Source organism: Syngnathus typhle, linkage group LG4, assembly GCF_033458585.1.
Source record: "Syngnathus typhle isolate RoL2023-S1 ecotype Sweden linkage group LG4, RoL_Styp_1.0, whole genome shotgun sequence".
Classification (NCBI taxonomy): domain Eukaryota; kingdom Metazoa; phylum Chordata; class Actinopteri; order Syngnathiformes; family Syngnathidae; genus Syngnathus; species Syngnathus typhle.
Genome location: NC_083741.1, coordinates 20,090,898 through 20,110,643, shown reverse-complemented (window position 1 = coordinate 20,110,643; position 19,746 = coordinate 20,090,898). Strand labels below are relative to the sequence as shown.

Below are 19,746 nucleotides of genomic sequence, written 5' to 3'. Positions count from 1 at the left end.
TACCATGTGAAAGATCTTGAATGGACTTGGTATCTCAGTGAGAAAACAAAACTGTTTGGGTCCATTGTGTTTGGCGTTGGAAACTTTTTTGGGGCGGGGGTGTTTTTCTTAAAGGGCTAAAAATAAATTTCGGTGCTCGCAATACTTTTAGGGATGTTTTGCAACTTTTAATGGAATTTTTTTTTGTAAAACAACTGCTTGGACACGCATTGTATTTTGAGTGCGCTATGAATAAAGTTAAGTTGACGTTGATTTATTATTTCAAAGCTATACCAAACATGCCCCTCAATTCATGTTTCATTTACGATCTAACATGTAGGATCTATCAGCCATGACAGGAAACACTGTGTAAATGTAAAAAATGAATGAAGAAGAATATTATGTGACACACTTTTTAACTAAGTGAAATAAATAATGGCACCTGCTATTTCGAGGCCATCTGACAGAAATGGGACGAGAAGCATCCGTGTCATATTTGTGTCCGTCTATCATATTGCACCTCTGCTGACGTCTGTCTTTCATTATGTATTAGTGATGACTTCAATAGAACATCTCGCCGCCTTTCATCTGCTGCAGCAGCCACCCGAAAAGAATAAAATAAAAAATAAAAACTAGATTTTCCCAAAAAGAGCTTTTCATGTCAAAGAGCAGATGTGCAGTGACCACAGCTCCCCTCCTCCGTGACAGCCCTCTTGTCCCCTGGGACCTTTTATGCTAAATGCTTTCTTAGTAACCACTCAAACTGCCTTTTTTCCTCTTGGGTACATTAAAATTTGAATTTAAATCCCATTACATACCCATCCATCCATTTTCTATACCACTTATCCTATTCAGGGCCACAGTCAAAGGGTGTGTCTATCAAGCGGATGTAGTGGGAATATGTATTATCATTTCTTTTATTGTGAAAGGGCTTAAGCAGATGTTGACGGTTGCGGTTCTGCTAGCTTCTTTCGAATCACCCTAGCGAACCCCACCGACAGCTCAGACGCTTGTTTGCTCACCAAGCGTGCAGACGTGTTTGAGTGTGCTCCGCTCTCTCCGCGGACTCTTGTCGGATATCTCCCGCTGTCTTCGCCCACCCACTTTGACGGTTCTTTTCGGACTATATTACTCCGTCTGATGGTGTGCACCGATGCCGAGAGATGGGTAAACTGCACTCGAAACATGGTGAGGCTTATTTGGTGTTGTTAAAACTATCGCACGAGTCGTATTTGAGTGTGTTCATTGTCTACTTTCTTGTTTTTCCTCGGTCTCCATCCACTGCAAGCCGCTATTTGTAAAGCAAGGGAGAGCCCGGAAGGTGAGCAGCATGATTTTCGAGAACATTTGAGGCACTTTTTTTGGAACGGAGATTGCTAGTGGTGGGAACATGTGCACGGATCCCCCCCGCCGCCCCTCCTTCACTTTTCCCCATATAAAATACACAATAATAAAGGCGTCTTTTGTTTCAGGCGACAGCTTTGTAGTTAATGCCTGTTTGGCTCGGAAGGGACTGGACGACTGGCTGGTGAAGCAGGATTGTCATCTAAAGACCACCCGGGTGAGTCGACCGAGGGTCCCCCCTAACCTCCCCTCAACGCCCCATCCCAGTCTCACCCCAGCTTCTCTTTCTCATCCTGCCTGCATGAACGGTTCTTTTTCGCAAAGTTATTTCTTTTTGAACCTTCACTGGACATAAATGAGGGCTGCATATGGTCCACGAGGTGTATCATCCAAAATATTAAAATTCATGACGATTTAAATGATCGAATAAGAGAAGAAAAATATGGTACAACAGATGGGAAAACTCGTGAAAATGTTAAATACCTGCTTTTGAACAGCACTGCATTATACTTTACATAAGAGCTTAAAAAGATCAGAAATGACTCTTGGTATCACGCGGTGCACTACAACCACAATAGAAAATATTTATACAATTATTAATATTTTATTATTAATACATTTAATATAAAATAGATACATAACACAATTTAATAATTCAATATAACACATTTTATGTTGAACACACAATAGCAATTATTTTGAATAATTAACTAATTATTATTATTGAATAGATTCATTTGATAATTAAGTGATATATTAAAATCTAACAAATTTGTTTTAAAAAAAAATCACTCTACAAAAATTGTTGTATCAATGTATTAAATGACATTACAGTCACACATTTAAATACATGCAATATGATACAAGATGATTTATCCAGATCCTTGTCTAAATTCAATCAAGTCTTCGTTAGCCCTTAATTGCCTTAGCCCTTGATTACCTCCCTCCTTTCAACTTGAAGTGTCGTGGGAATAGGTGAAGTAGCATTTTGGCTAACCGCGCTCATAAACAATCATCTGCGTTAAAGTGCCATAATGTCTGAGAGCGTCAATCACAAGCGACAGCATTTTGGATCCAGCTCTGAGATCGGGATCTTATTTGTTGTTTGATGATGACAATGGGAATTTCAACACTTGTTTGGTCTCTGAGGGAGAATGAAATGTTGGTTTTCAGCCCAGTTGATGTTTCATTTTTTTTTAAAAAGACAACAATAGATCAAGACGTTTCTGAAAGCATGATGGGCTGACAGCCCGGTGATGTGAGGATGGTAGAAGCCGAGGAATGTTGGTCAGGCTCTGCAATGTTTTTGTCTTTTGGTATTGCCGTCGACACACACAGTGTTGTTGTTGTTGTCGTCAAGTGAAGGGGGAAATCCTTTGGAATTGCTTCAGAGGCGTTTTAAGCCTCTTTGGTTGGCGGCGGCGTCCTCAAACGGGGAAAATCGGTGGTCGTTGTGAAGGAAAACCAGAATAGGGTTCAACCACCGCCCACACTTGTCTATCTACTGAATGCAGCTTGCGAGAGCGGCTTTATTTTTTGCCAATGAGAAGGAATCCAAACCTTCTGAGACACGCCACGGTTTGTAAAGGTCACAGTAGTTGCTTTTAAAAATTAGCCCCCGCGATAGGAGCGTTTATTGATGTGGCGGCGAGAAGACAAACTAATCCGCTGAGTCGAAAGTCCTTTGAGGTGTTTCGTTATGCTCGTCTTTCAACCTTGCGTCGTTATCGGCGTTGTTGACACTCATTAAGAACGCTGGATTGTTAGTCCAGGAAATAAGAATTTAGATACACAAGCTTCCACCGTTTATGGCGGTAATAAAGAATGCCAGAAGACTCATAACCAAGGACTCCCCTTTGTTGTCGGATCGTGAGAACAAAAAAAAAAAAAAATGTAAACGTTCCCAAACAAAATGATCATTGTTGACTCACCGGCAGCTATGATGGTGCGGCAGTGACTGAGTGTTATTGGCAGGTGGGTCTTGACATATGACATTGGGGTCATGTGATACCCCGTGTCCAGCCTGTCGTGGACCCCGGCAAACGTCCCCATAAATATCACGTTGTGCCTTAGGCATGTCCTGGTGTAGTCATTGAACATTTCACAACAGCAAAGCCCTCATTTCAGTTGTTGCTGATTTTGTGTGTCGCTTCGTTTTGATGAATTTCATATTACCGCAAAAAACGTCTTTAAAGACCCCCCCCCCCCTTTTTTTTTTCCACCTCCCAACTGGTGCTCCCTTCTGCCCTCGTAGACTCCATCTGTTTGCTCCGTTTACCCGGTGGCCTTGTGTTGCCGGATGAAACGAGACGCCGTATGAAAGGGGGCCCTCGCGGGGGAGCTGTTCCCTATTGACAGTCAAGGCTCCACTTTGCTATTATCCTTTTCCCGTATTTTAAAGCTGCCTTTCCGCCAAGCGTCGACGCTCGGTACAGTTCTGACCCGTTCCCTCAGCCTCCGAGCGCAATAAAAGACAGGATGTGATTGGCCGTTGTGTTTTTGAGAGCTGGATGCTGAAAGTGCCGGGCGGCCGGGCTCCTCTTCTTTTTGTGCGCTTTTGTGACCCTCGCCCCGCCACCCTTCTTCCACCACCGCCGGCTGGCCTCTTGTGTGACGTACGGCCGACTCCCAGCAGGCTTTCCCCCTTCTGTGATCCCATGGGACGAGAGCCTGTTGTTTGCTCTTTGAAGTGGCTGCAAGGAGGGGGCGGCGGGCGCAATTTCTTAGGCACATTCTAAAGGAAAGAAAAGCTTCAGGCTTTTGGGGAGGAGTCGGGGGGGGGCGGGTCGAGGGGTAGCACCTGGCTGGAGTGGGGGGGCCATGTGATTTTTTAAAGAAGTGTTCCCATGAGAGGATGAGTGGAAAGGATGTTGCCCGGGGCGATGCGGTGGTCACTTTAATGCCACAGTTGGTGTCGCACGGTGGGAAAATAACTTTTGGAGAGTATTCCCTGGAATGATTGATTCGAAGGAGTAATAATGCAAGTGGTTAGAACATCAGTTTGAACGAAAGTGGTCCGACGACTGACACTTGCGGTACTCCGCTACGTCATGGCCGTTCGATCGGATTCAAAACGATGCTATATGTTAATATACCCATGTTCTTTTTTTTTTTTTGTCCTGTGTGGAGTCGGATATCCGGATACACTCTAGAGATCAAAGTCTGCTTTGTGGAATGTGCGTGGAATCCCCGGGGATTAGCAGCTAAGGGATTGTGCTTCGCCCCCCCCCTCGCCCACATCTGCATTTGGCAATGTGGGCAGCGGTTAAGTAATCTTCACTTTACTAGCCCTTCTTGACCGCTTCTTGGCGTCTTAGTCTGGGGAAGGTGGCAAACTCGAGGTGAGCGGCGTTCCGCGAATGCGCCGAATGCTCCTCTGAGTCTCGTGTTGTTCTCGCGGTGCACGTTTTAATCACCCACTTAAAAGGCAGCACTCGAGTGGGTGTTTAAGTGTTTAAACCCTGAATAATTCTCCCGTGTTTGTTTATCGCATTCTCTCCACCTTCCCTTGCGGATTACTCTCTGGCCCGTAATGTAAATGCTGAATAATTTCACTTTGAGCGCTATAAAGCGCCTCTCAAATAGGACAAGATCTGTGTGGGAACAATGAAGTCATGTGATTTTTGAATGTTCTCATTTTCTCATCCTAGTTAGCGCTTAGCTCGTTTATCTCTCAGGTTTAATCAGCATATGATACTGCCCGTGGTCATTATTGGCATCATTGTCACATTTTTTGATTTTGGCAAACAATTTTGTCACTAGAGAAAAAAAAAAGCAGCATAGCGGACGGCTCCACGCACGCACTCCAAGTTCCGTAAGCTCAGCTGGAGTGTTTATCCTCCACGTGTGAGAGAGGGCCGGTAACAGAGGCCAAAAGGCTACCCGAGGTAGATGGAGTCAAGGAAGCGGGCGAAGGTAAACATTCGGGAGAGCATTGTGGCGGCGCTTCCAAAGGGTCTCCTCTGCTCTTCCTGTGCCGCCATGTCTGGAGGAATGTGTTTTGGGAGGCGGGAAAAGACAAACAGACCATCTTCTCCTCCAGTGTTTATGCTCCACGGGTGCCCAGGGAGGACCCTCACCCTGTGTGTGCACTTCAAGACCTTTGAATTCACCTCCTCCTACTCAACGTTGAGAAGGACCCCCAAGTTGCCATGTTCTAGCAAAACTCTTGATGGGACGTCAACAGATCACACATGAGTTCATGGCGATTGTTGATCCAAACATATTCAATATCGTAAACAATCGGCGGATACATCGTGGTCGCCTTGTTTTTGGAATGCTCATTGTTTTTTTGCACTGGTCACTTGTTGCCAGGCGGAATTTGAGGGGCAACTGGAAGACAGATGTGATTCTGGTCCGAGTTAATTTTACGGTTGGATCGTGACTCTCTGGCACGTATTGTATTTGAAGAAAAAAACAAAACAAGCTCAGAATCATTTTGCGGTGGTTGTGTCTATCGTCACGTTATACGCAGTATAGTTAGCGCTAAAGTTAGCACGTAATTGCACCCTATATTACACAATATGCTACAGACTACAGAACCCATAATTGAGAATTGAAATGACTCAAAGAGAACTACAAGAATATGAAAACAGCAGCCATTTTCCCTAAAGCAGCATAAAGCACACATGACAATAGATTGTAGTGCAAAGTTAGCCAGCTAGCTAGAATGGGGGAAAAAAACGAACATATATACCAATATATTCAAGTAACGCGAATGGGTCCTGGTATAGTTCCTTGAGACTTTTTCCCTTCCCATGTTTTTTTTGTCCCCGTGGTTGCTACCTAGCGCATTTTCAAAGTTCATGTTCGAAACTCATAAAACAGTGTGTGTGGTTTAATGACATGTTGCAACTTTCAGTCATGCGTCGTGCTCCAAGTTCATTATAGACAAGCCATTAATTCCAGGCTGACTATGAATAGAAACGCGCCACTCGCAAATGGCCGCGCTTGCGTACAGTACTTCCAGTGTCTATTTCGAACGTCGGCATTTACTCGCCTAGCTCGGGCCGTCTTTGTAATTAGAGATTTTAGGCGCGGCGTTAAAAGGTCAGATGTGAGGGATGTTTATAGAGGTGGCGGCTGGCAGGACTGTCTTGGACACAGTAGGGGGGGAAAAAAGACTCTGGCCAAGTTGGCGCTGATTTGTCGAACATGAACACTTGAGAGGTTTACAAGGTGTGGGAAATATGAGTTAAGATAAGACGAGTTGGTTGTAAATCATAGTTAGCGTTTAACACGTTGAATCGTATCGGATCGCATGTAGGCATCTGGATTCTGTTATATATTTACAGAGGAATTTCATTTTTTAAAAGATTTGATATTTCCTCAGTTTTAGATGTTTGTATAAGACTTTTTCAAGGATACAAAGAGTGCGTGATAAATGAGTATGTTGTTTGATTGTTCATGATATATGGCACATTCGGATACAAATTTGAGATACCAAGTTGTGACCGTGTCAATAGAACTCTGTCGGAACCTGAAGACCACTTGTACGGTTAGCGTTTGAGGGAACAGTTTTTTTGGACTCATCAACATGGCACCGTTAGTTTCAATCAAGGGATTTATGAAATAGCAAGTCAGCACAATGTGGAGCAGTGAGTGCCATCTCGAGGAGTGGAAAAAAATACAACTGGTTCATGAAGCAAATTTGAAGCTTCGTTCCCCCCACCCCCCCTTTGCAGCTGCAATTTGACTCATAGCATATGTAGTATTTTTAACGGTTTACAATTTCACTGTAGTTTCGTTTCACATTTGCACTGTGTGTTTACGCTGCAACATAATTGACACGTATCGATTTTTATTGACATGTCAAAGAGACCCGATTCCGATCTGGTGTTATCCGAAACTAGGAGCGAAGGTCTTTGCAGGTGTGACTCGTGCCAAATCTGCACAATCAAGTAAAGTCTTAACAGTTAATTCATTATTACGCACATCCTTAAAGCATCGTGAAGCCGTGACACTCAAGGAACCCCAAAAAATAGGAACAATTTTAGAGGAGCCTCCTGTCCCGTGAGGAATAAGCGAGCGTTAAAAGAGGAAATCCTTTGACTTTGACACAGCCAAGTGTTTCCTTTCATCCGTCTGGTGCGCTGAAAGGTTGAAGTACCTGTCACTTCCTCTGCGCCCTTAAGGTAAGACTTCCTCATCGCGCCACTCAAGGACTGGCGTCAGACGAAGAACTAATTGTGAGAGCCCTCCAGACCCGTCTAAGCGCGCTCTGCCGCACTTAAAGATCAGCGAGGCTGCCACAGAGTCGTCTGGGCTCTTCTAATCCGTCCTGCTTTCCATTAGCGAGTGTGACACGTGTAAGCGTGGCGCCTCGCAGCAGGACAGTTCCAGAGATGACTCATTTCCTTTTGAGGACACCCGACGAAATCCAAACAAGATCCAAAGAGGCTTGTGGAAATGAGACGTGTCGTTTCACCCTCGCCGTCTTTTCTTTTCGTCATTCTTTTGGAAGTCGATTTTACTGGGAATATTCAGAGGGCAGCAATTTTATAATTTGTCACTTTTGGCAGGCTTGGAGCACCTGTAGTTCGGGGCCAAGCGACAGTCTGTCGCCTCGCTAGCCCACACCCTTAGCTTAGCGCGTCATGCAGAATCACAGCCTTAACGGGTTGCCTCTGAGAGAAAGAAACAATTCTGAGGGACCTTTCTCGAAGTTGATGTCCCGTCTATCCCAGAAGGATGCCCTTTGAAAAAAAATCTCAATTGGCAACATACACATTTTGGGCTGTGATTTAAAAAACCTATTAAAAAATATTATAAATAAAATAGTATAAAATAAATGACAAAATATATTTTTTAAAAAATCAGGTAATTAAGTCAACTAAAATAACATAAAATTATAGATAAAACAATAAAATAATATGAATGATATAACACAATATTAACAAAACAAATTCAGCTAATTGAGTTAACTAAAATAATAAATAAATCAGCTAATTAAGTCAACAATTCATTGGGAAAGAAAATCCTAAAAATGTCAACTCCAAGCATCAATGCCAAGAATTCTGTTGAGCGCATCCGCCTCTTTACTATTGATGCAGACGTTTTCATGCCAATGAAAGGTGCTTCTATCTTGCGCATGAACTGAGGGTTGCGCTTCATCTAAATTTGCTGCAGGGGCAATCATGCGCTTCAACTCTTGCTCTTGACGTATCGTATCAACCCGCTCCTCCCCTGTGCTGTGGTAGCGCTTTGATAAACAGTGTGATAAATGCTAATTGCAGCGCCTGTATGTTTTTCAAGCGCTAATAACGACGCCTACCTTGAGCTAACAGGTGGGGTTCGCAACCCCCAGGGGATGACTGCCTTGTAAAAGAAAGCGTATGAAAGCTTATCTTTGCAGGTGTAAAAGTTTTCTAAACGGGTCATTAAAATGTTGGCCAACTTCACACAAGAAACACAAAAAGGGGGAGTGGACGGCACATTGAGATCGGCATGTTTTGCAAGACGCTCAAATGAGGCTCGTAAAGCTCCACTATTAGTACACGTAGAAAAAAAAGTTGTTTGAGTTTTGGGTTGGAACAAATTTTTGGCATTTTAAGATACGGGCAATTAGCGTATAAACCTGTTTAGTGGGGTGTCAATTTTTTTTTCACTGCCTAAGAACATAATGTAAACACAAACGTGCTGAACCCCAAGCGTGACTTCAAATGTCTCCTCTGTGTGCGGTTCTGCGTCGAGAAACTTGCCAACCGACCTGCGGCGCGACGGTAACCCTTCTGGCACGTCCAGCCTCCGGTGTCGCTCAGCGTGCGCCGCGCTTTAATCACAGCGCAGCTTCCTCAGAACTGCCCGCCCGGATGCCAACGGACGGTGACTCCGTGGCTATAATTTGCTCCCCGGGGGCACAGGAAGAGAGGGTTGGCGTGACGGAAAGGATCTCAAGCGTGGGGCCTCAAAGTTTGTTCCAGAGAAGGTGTCTGTCTCGAATTGGCAAAATGGTGGACGGAATTTGGAAGCACAAGAACAGTGATCCCTCGCTACTTCACGTTTCGTTGATCGTGGCTTCACTACATCACGATCTTCCAAATTAAAAAAGAAACATTTAAAAGTCAAAATAAAACTTCTAAATTGAGGAACCGTGTCTAACCTTTAGGACAATGTAGTATTGCTCCAAAGGTTCGTTTACATTCCTTTAGAAGTCCTTTTCGCGTGTTAGCACGCAGCATCTTTCCGCTAACTCGTTAGCCTGCCCAGTACTTCTTGTTGATGACCGTCCTTCGCGGGTGGTTTTCGGAACCAATTATCCGCAATAAACGAGGGATTACTGTATGTCAAAGCCAAAAAGCTAAATAGACTTGCAGTGTTAGCGCAGGTTAGATGAGCTCCACCAGGCTAGCATTAGCTCCACCAGGCTAATGACTAAAAAAAAAAAAAAAATGACTCAACTTCGAAGACTTCCTTATCAAGTACATTAAAAAAAAAACTTCCTCTTGGCACTGCCTTCCTGCATATCTCTGCTTTGTATCAACTTTGACATCTCGCTAGTATCTCCTGCTGTTTCCCGAAACCGGTCCAACGTACCGTAATAAGCGTCAGTAACAGATTCATCTTTCGGACCGTGGAGCAACACGGAGACATTTATTTGCCATAACGATCAGTCTTCCCTACCTCCCTCCCTCCCTCCACGCACGGCTTGCATCAGCTTTGCTTTGCAACGTGTTTATCTGAGATCGTTATTTCATGTGCGGAAAACGGATCTCCTTTGAAGGCGGCCGAGTCGGACTGCTGTGGCTCATATCAACACCCTCAATCTTGGCTTCATCTCAGGAGCACTCTGGGGGTGGGAAAGCAAAAGACCCCGCGGTGTTTAATGACGGTGGTTTGTTTTTGTTTTCGGGATGTAAATTGGGAGGATGGGCGCCGTTTCGGGTTCTGGGCCTTTTGAAATCGCTTCAACTTACACTCGGTGGAAAAAGCAAAGGTATTTCCTCTGGAAGGTTTAGTAACACTACACCTTGACGTTAATTAGCAGTTTTGGCGTCGATGTTTTACAGCTGGATAAGCGCTTTGTCGAGAATCGGAACGCCACGCAGCTGTTCTTTCGTCAGACTATTCCCAAATTGAATAATTGACTTTTCTTTTCAGTAAAATCGATCCTCATTCAAATACTTTTATTCAGTTCTCTCAGACAATTTTTCGATTATCATTAATGTGTTGTATATTTACATTTTGCTTTCCTGATATCAGGTGTTATGCAACAGCTTGCCCAAGGACACATTTTCAGAAAATGACAAAATATTTACTCAGTTGATTTCACACTGTAGAAGCTCTGAAAAGTGAATTTTCCATAATATTGAAGAGCTGTCCTTCAGTGATGCCATATTAAAACTAGAAAAATCATTCCAATGTTTATGATCAAGGGACAAATAAACTTTGCTCGGAAGCGTCCGACATCCTCGAGTCGTTATGGCAAAACATGATCTGGTTGTCATTCTCTGGGAACCAGGAGTCATCTTGCTAATAGGACAACAGTTCAACCTTGGCTGTGCTCTGCGTTCAACTGAGTGACAATCTATCATTGTGGTTCCCCTCATTATTTTGGCATTGTGACCCCCCCACACACACACACACAAACTTCTGAAGGCGTTCCCGTGCTCCGGTTGAGCGGCCGAGTCGGAAGCATCCAGTCGCGGCCTTAATGAGATTTTTTCCGCGTTTTGATAGAGCGCCAGTAGCCGCCGTCGCCGCAGTTCCAGAGTCCCGCTCGACCGGGGCCCTGGCCCTCGATCAGGGGGAGCTGTCGACGGCCGCATAAATTGTCAGCTTGTGTGGCGGCTCACCGAGGCAGAAAGCTCGCAGACCAAAGAGGCCTTGTGGGACTTTCCCACAATCACATAGAAGTACGTAGTAGGTATAATTTAACGTAGCCTTTTTTTTTCTGTCTTTCTTTCAAACACAAGGAGGGAAAAAAGCCAGTAAGTCCATGTCAGCAGTGCCAAAGTTAGTAAGGTGCCAGAGGCCACTTTTTGGTGGCCAAAGCCTTTTAAATTTTTCAAACTACTCTGTAAAAACAAAAGGAAAAATCATAATGAAGTACCAAGGGATGCTAAATAACAGAAGTGAACTGAACATAATTACGCCCGATCAAAAAGTTATTCGTGGGCCAACCGAATCCTAATTTTGGTGGGGCTTTCCCAGACTGAAAAACTCACTGAATCATTGAAAGTTTAAATATCCCTCCAAACATTGTCATGATTGTATGTGTTTTTTTTTTTTGACATTTCAGAACTTGGGATTTCGCATAAGAGAAAATGGACGTGCTTGTTCCAGTGTAAAATGATCAAAAGGCTTGTGATATATCTCACATTTTTAACACAGTCCAGAACAATTCCAGTGGTCACCTCTAGTATACTTAATAAAATGGTTTCCATCCATCATCACAGACAGCAACCAATTAGCACATTCCTGCATCTCCTGTTTCTCATGCTGTTGGCTTTCCCTGCAATCATTTTGCACCATTCATCATCAACAAAAAAAAAAAAGAAAAAAACATCCAAGAGACTCGATCTTAGTGTTTATGGATTAGAGGAATTAGTGTGATGTCGACCATGGAGTCGTTTTGTCTTTGAAACAAAAAATGTAATGAAAGCCAGTTACATCAAGTTTAAAAGAAAACAGGAAAACAAACAGTTGGTGATGGAGATGTGCTTTTTTTTTTTTAATTTAATCCATGTCTGGGACAAATTATGTTCGATAGATCAATAATATATCTGTCTGATGTCTTAGTAAATTTTGACATCTCATGTGTATCTAATTGACCAAATCCTTAAAAATAATTGTCTCACATAATTCAGAACAACTTTGAACTACATTTCCATCCATGAAATATGGAGCCAAAAAAATGTTCAATATTTACTGCTGACATAAAACTGTTGTCCTGACTAAAAAGACTGAGCCCTCAAATAGTTGTTAGTGTTCCCCCTCGCTGTGCCGTCGCTTGGGCCCGACTGCCAGTCTTTGTGGCCCTGCAATTATCCTTCCCGTGCTGATGTAAAACTTTGTTTGCGTATGGACATCTGACTGCCCGCGGTTAGATGTCGGCTTGCCACTCTGTGTCGGAATGCCACGCTGTGGATTTGCACTGTTTGTTTTTTATGTGCCAGAAATGAAAGCCTCGCTGATATACTGGCATGACTCAATGTTCTCTTCTTTCTTTTTCTCCTTCAGGAGTCCATAAATGAAGCTCAGCAGATTGGCGATGAGCACTACCGCTTAGAAGGTAAGCTATCAACCAACTCTTTTTTTTTTTTTTTTTAATGCCATATATTGTGCTGGCATCCTCCAAGGTCTCCACCCCCATCACTTTCTAAACCCCAGCAATGTGCTGATGAGGTCCCCTTTACCCCCCCTCCCTTCCCCCAATGCAAAGATTGCCCCCTAGTGTGACATGATCCTCGGATTTGGAAGCCTCTCCTTCTCTGCTCAAAGTGGGACTCGCACGAGAGCTGCCGACACCCACACGGAATGCAGAAAGGTGATGGAAATGGGGGAAATTGGCAAAATGGGCACACGTTCAGGCGCTCTTATCCCTTCTCCAAGGATCCTGTTGATTTGAAAGTAGCTCAGTCTGTTTGAACAAAAGTCTGTTTTAAAAAAATAAAAAAACATCAATCTACTTCTAGTCTCAAAAGCAAAATATATTAGTCTCAAAGCCATTTCTTCTTAAAACCTAGTTTCCTCCGCTTTTTGGTCAGAAATGAGGGTTTTTGGGTGAAACCATCCTAAATTCTACTACTGACGAACAGATAAAGCTAGAATTTTTTTTTCTTTCTGCTGGGGGGAACTTTCATTTAGCAGGTAGTCTACTTCTAATAATAATTATAATAATGCATAATCTCATTTGAAAAGTAACCCGAGATGCTTTTTTGCTTACATGTGCGCTGGCTAGCAATTAGGCTGCTAAGAAAAAACCCTAAAAAAAAAAAAAGAAAAGAGTAGGATTAAGTCCCTTGATCACCAGATGAAGAAAATGTGACTTCTCCTGGCCACAAAGGCAGAGTCATCCTACTGATCCCCACGCATTTAGCCTTGGAAGAAGGACAGGAGGCAGCAGATATGTGTAATACAGCAGGCAAGCTGGATGAGCTCGAGCATGGCAGCGTTCCCAACCTGCGAGACTCGGATTGCCCTCGCCGTGCCCCTCGGAGCCAATCCCACGGCGGCTTCCTGGCGTATAGACTTCTAAAAGGGCGGGTCAGTGATCCTGCATTACTGTTTCCCCTCCCGGCGTTTCAGTAGCTATCTCGCCGCCATATTGAGCCTGCCGCCGAACAGATTTGCCCCCCTCACACACGATCAAACAGCGGGAGCCCCTCCTCTCTCAATATCCAGAAAAAAAAGTTCCCCGGGATGTCGCCTTTCATTTCCGGCTTCCTCCCAACGAGGAGGGGATGATCAGACGCTTCGGCTTTGATCCGCTTTCGGATGGCGCGGGAAGAAAGTGGGCCGTCGTGTTGTGTCTGCTGCCCCGGCTGGCGCGCAAACAAACAGTGTTTCCGATTTGACTCGGCTTAATTAATTAGCGATTCTGTTTTTATTCCACGGGCCGGACTGATCCTCTTCCAGAAGGTTGGAGGATGGGGGACTTCAAAGTGAGGATGGGAGGAGAGGCGAAAAAGAGAGGGAGAAGGGGGTGTGGTCTGTAGAGGTGGGAAAACTCAACTCGAAAGTGCTTAAGTAGAAGGACAGAAGATACCTGGGTAAGAAAATACGAGTTGAAGAAAAATAGTTTGCTGGTAAAATGTTCGCGTTGCACGTACTGAGAGAGAAAAAAAAAACAATCACAGTTTTGCGAAATTTTGATGGGATAATCAGGACTGAAATAGCAAAGTATAAAAAAATTCTTCTTACCCGAGTTTGTTTTTTTTACCCCCCCCAGATGAGAATTTTTGAATAGCAGAGGTTTGAGGTTTTAAGGCTGGCACAAGATGCAGCTTTTATTTATAGTGCATTTGCTCGTAGTTTGAACTGACGTACAACCGCACAGCCTTGTACTGAGTGCTGTTCCTAATATTTTGCGCCGCCAAAACAGTCAGGAACTCAAATGGACTGAAAAGTGCTGTCCTGCTCTAGCTGAAAAAAAAAAACCAACACTGGCCCAAAAGGCTCTATAGAATTTCTTCTTCACTGGTTTTATGGTCCTGTAAATGAAATACCAGTAAAAACGTAAAAATATCAAATAAAAAAATAAATAAAAACAGCCTCGCTTCCGTTAATTTGCCGCTGTTACTAAATTCCCCCCCAAAACTTTGAATGTCCCCAAATAATGCAAACAAATGTACGCACGAGTCTTATTCACAATCTATTTAATTTTCCAGGAAACGAAGCAGATCTTCCTTGATGTCAGGAGCTAGTTTGCCCACGGCTATATAACTATGTAACGATCTTATTACTTTTGTGTAATTACAGCTGTTTGGCTATAATCCAAGGGCCAACCTATCCTCAGGTCAGGGCGGCGCCCACCATTTGAGGCTGACAATTTTTTTTTTATGTGTTTGCAGTGGCCCTGCCCCCGGAGAAGACATCCGGCGGCTGCTGCTCAGATGACAAGACCATGCTGCAGCGCGATGGCAAGCAGCTCCAGTTTGAAGTAAGTTTGTCCACACTGAACACGATCTTTATTAACTACCGTATTTTCCGGACTATAAGTTGCACCAGCCCAAAAATGCACAATAAAGGGGGGAAAAATATATATAAGTTGCATTTTGGGGGGGAAATTTATTTGACTATATAATTTCACATATAAGTCGCTCCTGAAAAAAAAAACTGCGACTTATAGTCCGGAAAATACGGTAAATGGAAACTAGGCCAGACAAAGACACACATGTACTGTCCCATGCCATCTCAGGAGCTGGAGTGCGCCGTGTCCATGGAGGAGGACAACCGACAGGAGTGGACGTTCACCCTCTACGACTTTGACAACAACGGGAAAGTTACCCGAGAGGTAAATTAGCGCGAGCCATTGATCGATGAATGAACAAGTCAATGACACACATCTGCCAGGACAATCCCCGCCCATATGAACATCTGGAATTTTCTTTTATTAATCAACCTTAAAGTCATTTTATTTCCCGAATTAAACATCAAAGAATGAGCGCATACCTCAAAACAAAATTTCAGGGGGAACGAGACAACCACACCAAAATAATGGCAAATAAATCAAATAAAGTCAAACAGTCTGATTGTGAGCCGCCGCCGACGTGCTCAAATGAAAATTCTCCCGTCAAAAAAAAGCCTCTTTTTAGTCTTTCCCTTCCTGCCAGCCAAGGCGTGCTCGGTGCCAGTAGAGATCCAAGAGAACACCCGGAAAGTTCCGTGTCAGTGCGTATGTGGAGCCGTTGCCGGCGGCCGCTCGACTCACGAGACGGCAGCCGCTTTCTTCTCCGGCTCCTTTTCATGCTGTCACGCCACAGAAGATGTTTTTTCCTCCTTGGTGTCTGCACCTGAAACCGAAGTGTGCATCCGTTCCCGCATATTGAGCTTTCTTTTGTTGTTAGAGGGAGGGATAATCTGACAAATTCTCAGCAGTTTACAATGGAGCCCCCGTTTGGCAGATTGTACAGCGGAATCTGGATTTAACAGGAACAGGAACTCACGCTTTAACAAATGTAAACTAGTTGGCAGATTATGCTTATATATTTTTTTGGAATAACCTAAAATCAGGCCGGTCAAACTGTGGCCTGTGGGCCAAATTTGGCCCAGACTATAATTAAATTTGGCCCGCAAAAACAAATTGTGCTTCGACTTTGTGTCAAAACTAAAATTGCAGATTGTCTTCACTTGATGTTTCTAGCAATCATCTTTTTGAACAGTTTTTACTCATCTCTCATTTCAAAATTTGTTACTCATCAGTTGGTTGTGTAGACTAATATGAGACGTTCATACATTTATTTGGTTTGACAGTCATAATGGCCCTCACAGGGAAATTATGAATACCATGCAGCCCGCCACAAAAAATGAGTTTAACACCCCTGACCTAAATTAAGATCCCATTGTAGTTCCTAAAATGTCAGGTTTCTTGTGAACGGTACAGTAATGGCCGTCCGTCTTTGTGACCCTTCAGGACATCACAAGCCTCCTGCACACCATCTACGAGGTGGTGGACGCCTCCGTCAACCATTCTCCCAGCAGCAGTAAGACCTTGCGGGTCAAGCTGTCGGTAGCGCCGGACTCCAGCCAGAGATGGAGGACTTGCACGCAGGGCGGCGCAGGTACGACAAATCAAGTAGTTCACCAGAAATGAAGAGGAGTATAAAATTGTAAAAACAAAACAAACAAAAAAAAGCTGTCAAAAACTTCACCTTTCTCTATGACGACTCATGAGGCGGAAAAGTAGCACAAAAATATACATCCTTGTATTGTTACCCGCCGCCGTCCTGTTTTTAACACACCTCGAGGGAAATCCGACATCGCCCGTTCGCCTTTATGCTAATTTCAGCCTGCGTCAGATCTGCCGTCTTTATTGTTAAACTCTTTCTCAAGTCTCTTCTAACTCTGTTTTTCCCATCTTTAATTGAGAAGATGCTGGGAGTTGAACATTGAATAAATGAAGCGTTGTTGGTTTTTTTTTTCCCCCCTTCTTGTTTTTCTTCTTCTCGCTCCTCTGTAGATCTTCAAAGTAAAAATCCAGAAATAAAGGTTGCTTTCTTCTTGCGCGACTGTTGTTGTTGCGCTCGTGTGTGTGTGTGTGTATGCGCTGTTCTCATTGATAATAGCCTTCTGTCCCCCGCCCTTCCCGACACACAGATGCATCCCACCCAAGGGAGAGAAACGACAAGTGCGCCGAAGACCCCAAGAGTGCAGACAAAAAAAGTCGAGCGCTGATAAGGTAAATGGGAACTGTTTACTCTCGGTTCTACTTTTTTGGCTTCTGCTCAAATTACGAAGCGTTTTACCTTGCTCTAAATGAGAGGTGCTTAAATGGCAGGCGCCACCACAGCGACCAGCACAGCCACACCCAGCCGGGCTGCCAGCGCCATTGCGTGGATGAGAACCTGGAGCGACGGAACCACTACTTGGACCTGGCCGGCATCGAGAACTACACGTCCCGATTTGGAGCCGGTGAGTGGACGTGCTCTGGAGATACTAGTTCAATCGGTACAGTGGTAGGAACCGAACCGAGCCCTTTGGTTGTTAATGTGGGTCGTGAAAAGAAAAACTATTTAATTTTTTTGAAATGACAAGTTCTATATGTTACCAAAATCGTAAAATTGACTAGAAGGGGCTTTGAAAATGTAATCAAGTGTCAGTGGAGTCACTGACGTTTCAAAAAAATCCAAATCTTGTTTTGAAATATACGAAGCAAACTTCTGCGCCGTGTAAAAAAGTTATTGTCATGACAAAGGGGAGGAGAAAAGAAAAAGAACGTGACGCCTCAAATAACAATCTTGGATTTGTCTCAAAGCGACTGCAGAGCAACCCAAGGCAGAACCCCAGACCCGCTCGTCCAATCAGACGCGCTCCCGATCTCACGAGCCAGAAAACGGCCACTCCCACCATCCGCCGCCTCACCACCATCGGCGTTTGCAAGCCGTCACGGACGCCGGCCCTCCCGAGGGTCTCCACCCCGCTCGGACACGAGGCCAAGAACCCGGCAAATCGGCCGTCCGCTCCCCCAAGACCCACAGCCGCACTCCCCCAGCTCAGATCAGCGGGCGGGTGATGCGGAACAGGGGTCTCCCGGCCCCTCCGGCCCTCCCCAGCCAAACCCCCCCTCACCAGTCGTCCGCCCCTTACCGCAAGCACAAGCAGCGCTCCAAGGAGCAGCAGGCGTGCCGGGCGCTCGGCACCCTGCTGGGGGCCGGGACGGAGAGGGAGCAGGTCAGGAACCTGCCCGGGGTTCCTCTCTATGAGGGCCGGCTGGCGCAGGTGGTACAGCGTCACGAGCACCACCACCACCATGAACACCACCACCACTACCACCACTTCTACCAGTCCTGAACCACTTTGAGAGCCTTTTTGAGATTCTTCGGACATAGGAAGTGGGTGAGCTGCAATTTGCGAACCACCACTACCAGGAACTCCACCACTGCCACCCTCTCTTCTACGAGGCCCGATCTCCTGTCCTGCTTTGGGACCCCTCCGGGAAACCATTGTCGCCACATCCACCCTACTTCAGGACCCTTTAGGAGTCACCAGCCACTCCCAAATGTCTGCCCATTTATGGACTTCCTGGACGCCAAAACTCTAAACGGCCACCCCACATTTTTTGATACACAGGAACATAGGTGGACCCACTACCACTACTTGTCATGAAAAGCTGATAGAAGCTAAATCAGTGTTATGGACAGCTTGGAGGATTCAGGACTACTTGAAGATCACAGAGTTGGAGCCATCATCCATAGCACCCTCTTTTTACACGGTTCTGGTGCCGTTACTGGTTTGGTGCAACCCACCAGAACCTTTCCAGACCACTAAGCAACGAGGCCGAAGTTGGACTAAGATGAACACTTATGAAGGAAGCGGCGTGCGTGTGTGCGTGTTATGACACTGTGTCTGTCAAAAAAAAAAAAAAAAACATTCTGTGGCCGTGCAAGTATTTAAAGTGGAAAATGAAGAAGCCAATTTGAGTATCCCTTAATGTTGGAAGGAAGACGTTGAGGAAAAAAACAAACAAAAAAAAATCCCGAATCTGCTGCTACCTCTAATTTAATCCTAATTTTCACTTTTTTTCATGTATTTTTTCACTCTGCAGTAGCGTTCCTTACATTGACTAACTGACTGTATATAAGGTACATATATATTATATATATATAATATGAATTTTATAAGCTTTATTGATAATGTGACAACTTTGTATCAACGCTTTAAAACCTTTTTTTTTTTTTTTTTGCTTCCACTTTTTTACAACTGTGCAAAGCCTCTTTTTGTATTACAGTGACTGTCTTTATCTGCTTCGACCTTGCATGCCCATCTCGTTCCACTTTTGTACCAAATAATCTTTTTTTTTTTCATGACCAAATGATTTACAATCCCAACTCCTCCTTTTTGATGCTGTTATCGTTATATTTCATTTATAAAGCAGACAGAGCCATTTAATTCCCACAACTGTAGTCACGCTGGACGAATTTAGACACGATGATAGTGAATCAGTCAATTGTTAACGACGGCTCACCCCGTTTAAAGGCATCCGTGCTCAAGATGAGATAATAATAATAATCAAACAATCCTTTGAAGCCACCATCGACACGTGACCTGCACGTGATTCGTTCAAAGACAAAGTTCGCAATCAATCACGTTTGAGCTCAGACGAGCGATCCACTTTAGGCGGCGTGACCAATGACGTCGAGCGAAAGCCCATCTCACATGTGCTTTCATTTTTTTTTCCAGATGCCTCTTGTTATTGTTTCGGGTTTAATTGCGTGAGTACAAAACGTCTTGGTTTTTTTTTTGCATCCCTTCACAATTCGG

General features: G+C 44.3%; 1 protein-coding gene across 2 annotated transcripts; it reads left to right on the top strand.

Moving 5' to 3' along the window:
• The first annotated feature begins 742 nt into the window (after window positions 1–742).
• nkd1 (NKD inhibitor of WNT signaling pathway 1) lies at window positions 743–18,862 on the top strand. 2 transcript variants are annotated; one of them, XM_061276009.1, is made up of 10 exons: window positions 743–1,167; window positions 1,268–1,300; window positions 1,452–1,540; window positions 12,505–12,556; window positions 14,838–14,926; window positions 15,185–15,280; window positions 16,400–16,547; window positions 17,083–17,164; window positions 17,264–17,397; window positions 17,741–18,862. In XM_061276009.1, exons 1-10 carry the CDS (start codon window positions 1,143–1,145, stop codon window positions 18,274–18,276), a joined length of 1,284 nt encoding a protein of 427 aa, XP_061131993.1. In that variant the 5' UTR covers window positions 743–1,142; the 3' UTR covers window positions 18,277–18,862. The 2 variants fall into 2 exon arrangements, with proteins under 2 accessions (XP_061131993.1, XP_061131994.1); XM_061276010.1 differs by lacking the exons at window positions 743–1,167; window positions 1,268–1,300 and having other exon boundaries at window positions 1,454–1,540; window positions 14,746–14,926.
• Window positions 18,863–19,746: the final 884 nt, after the last annotated feature.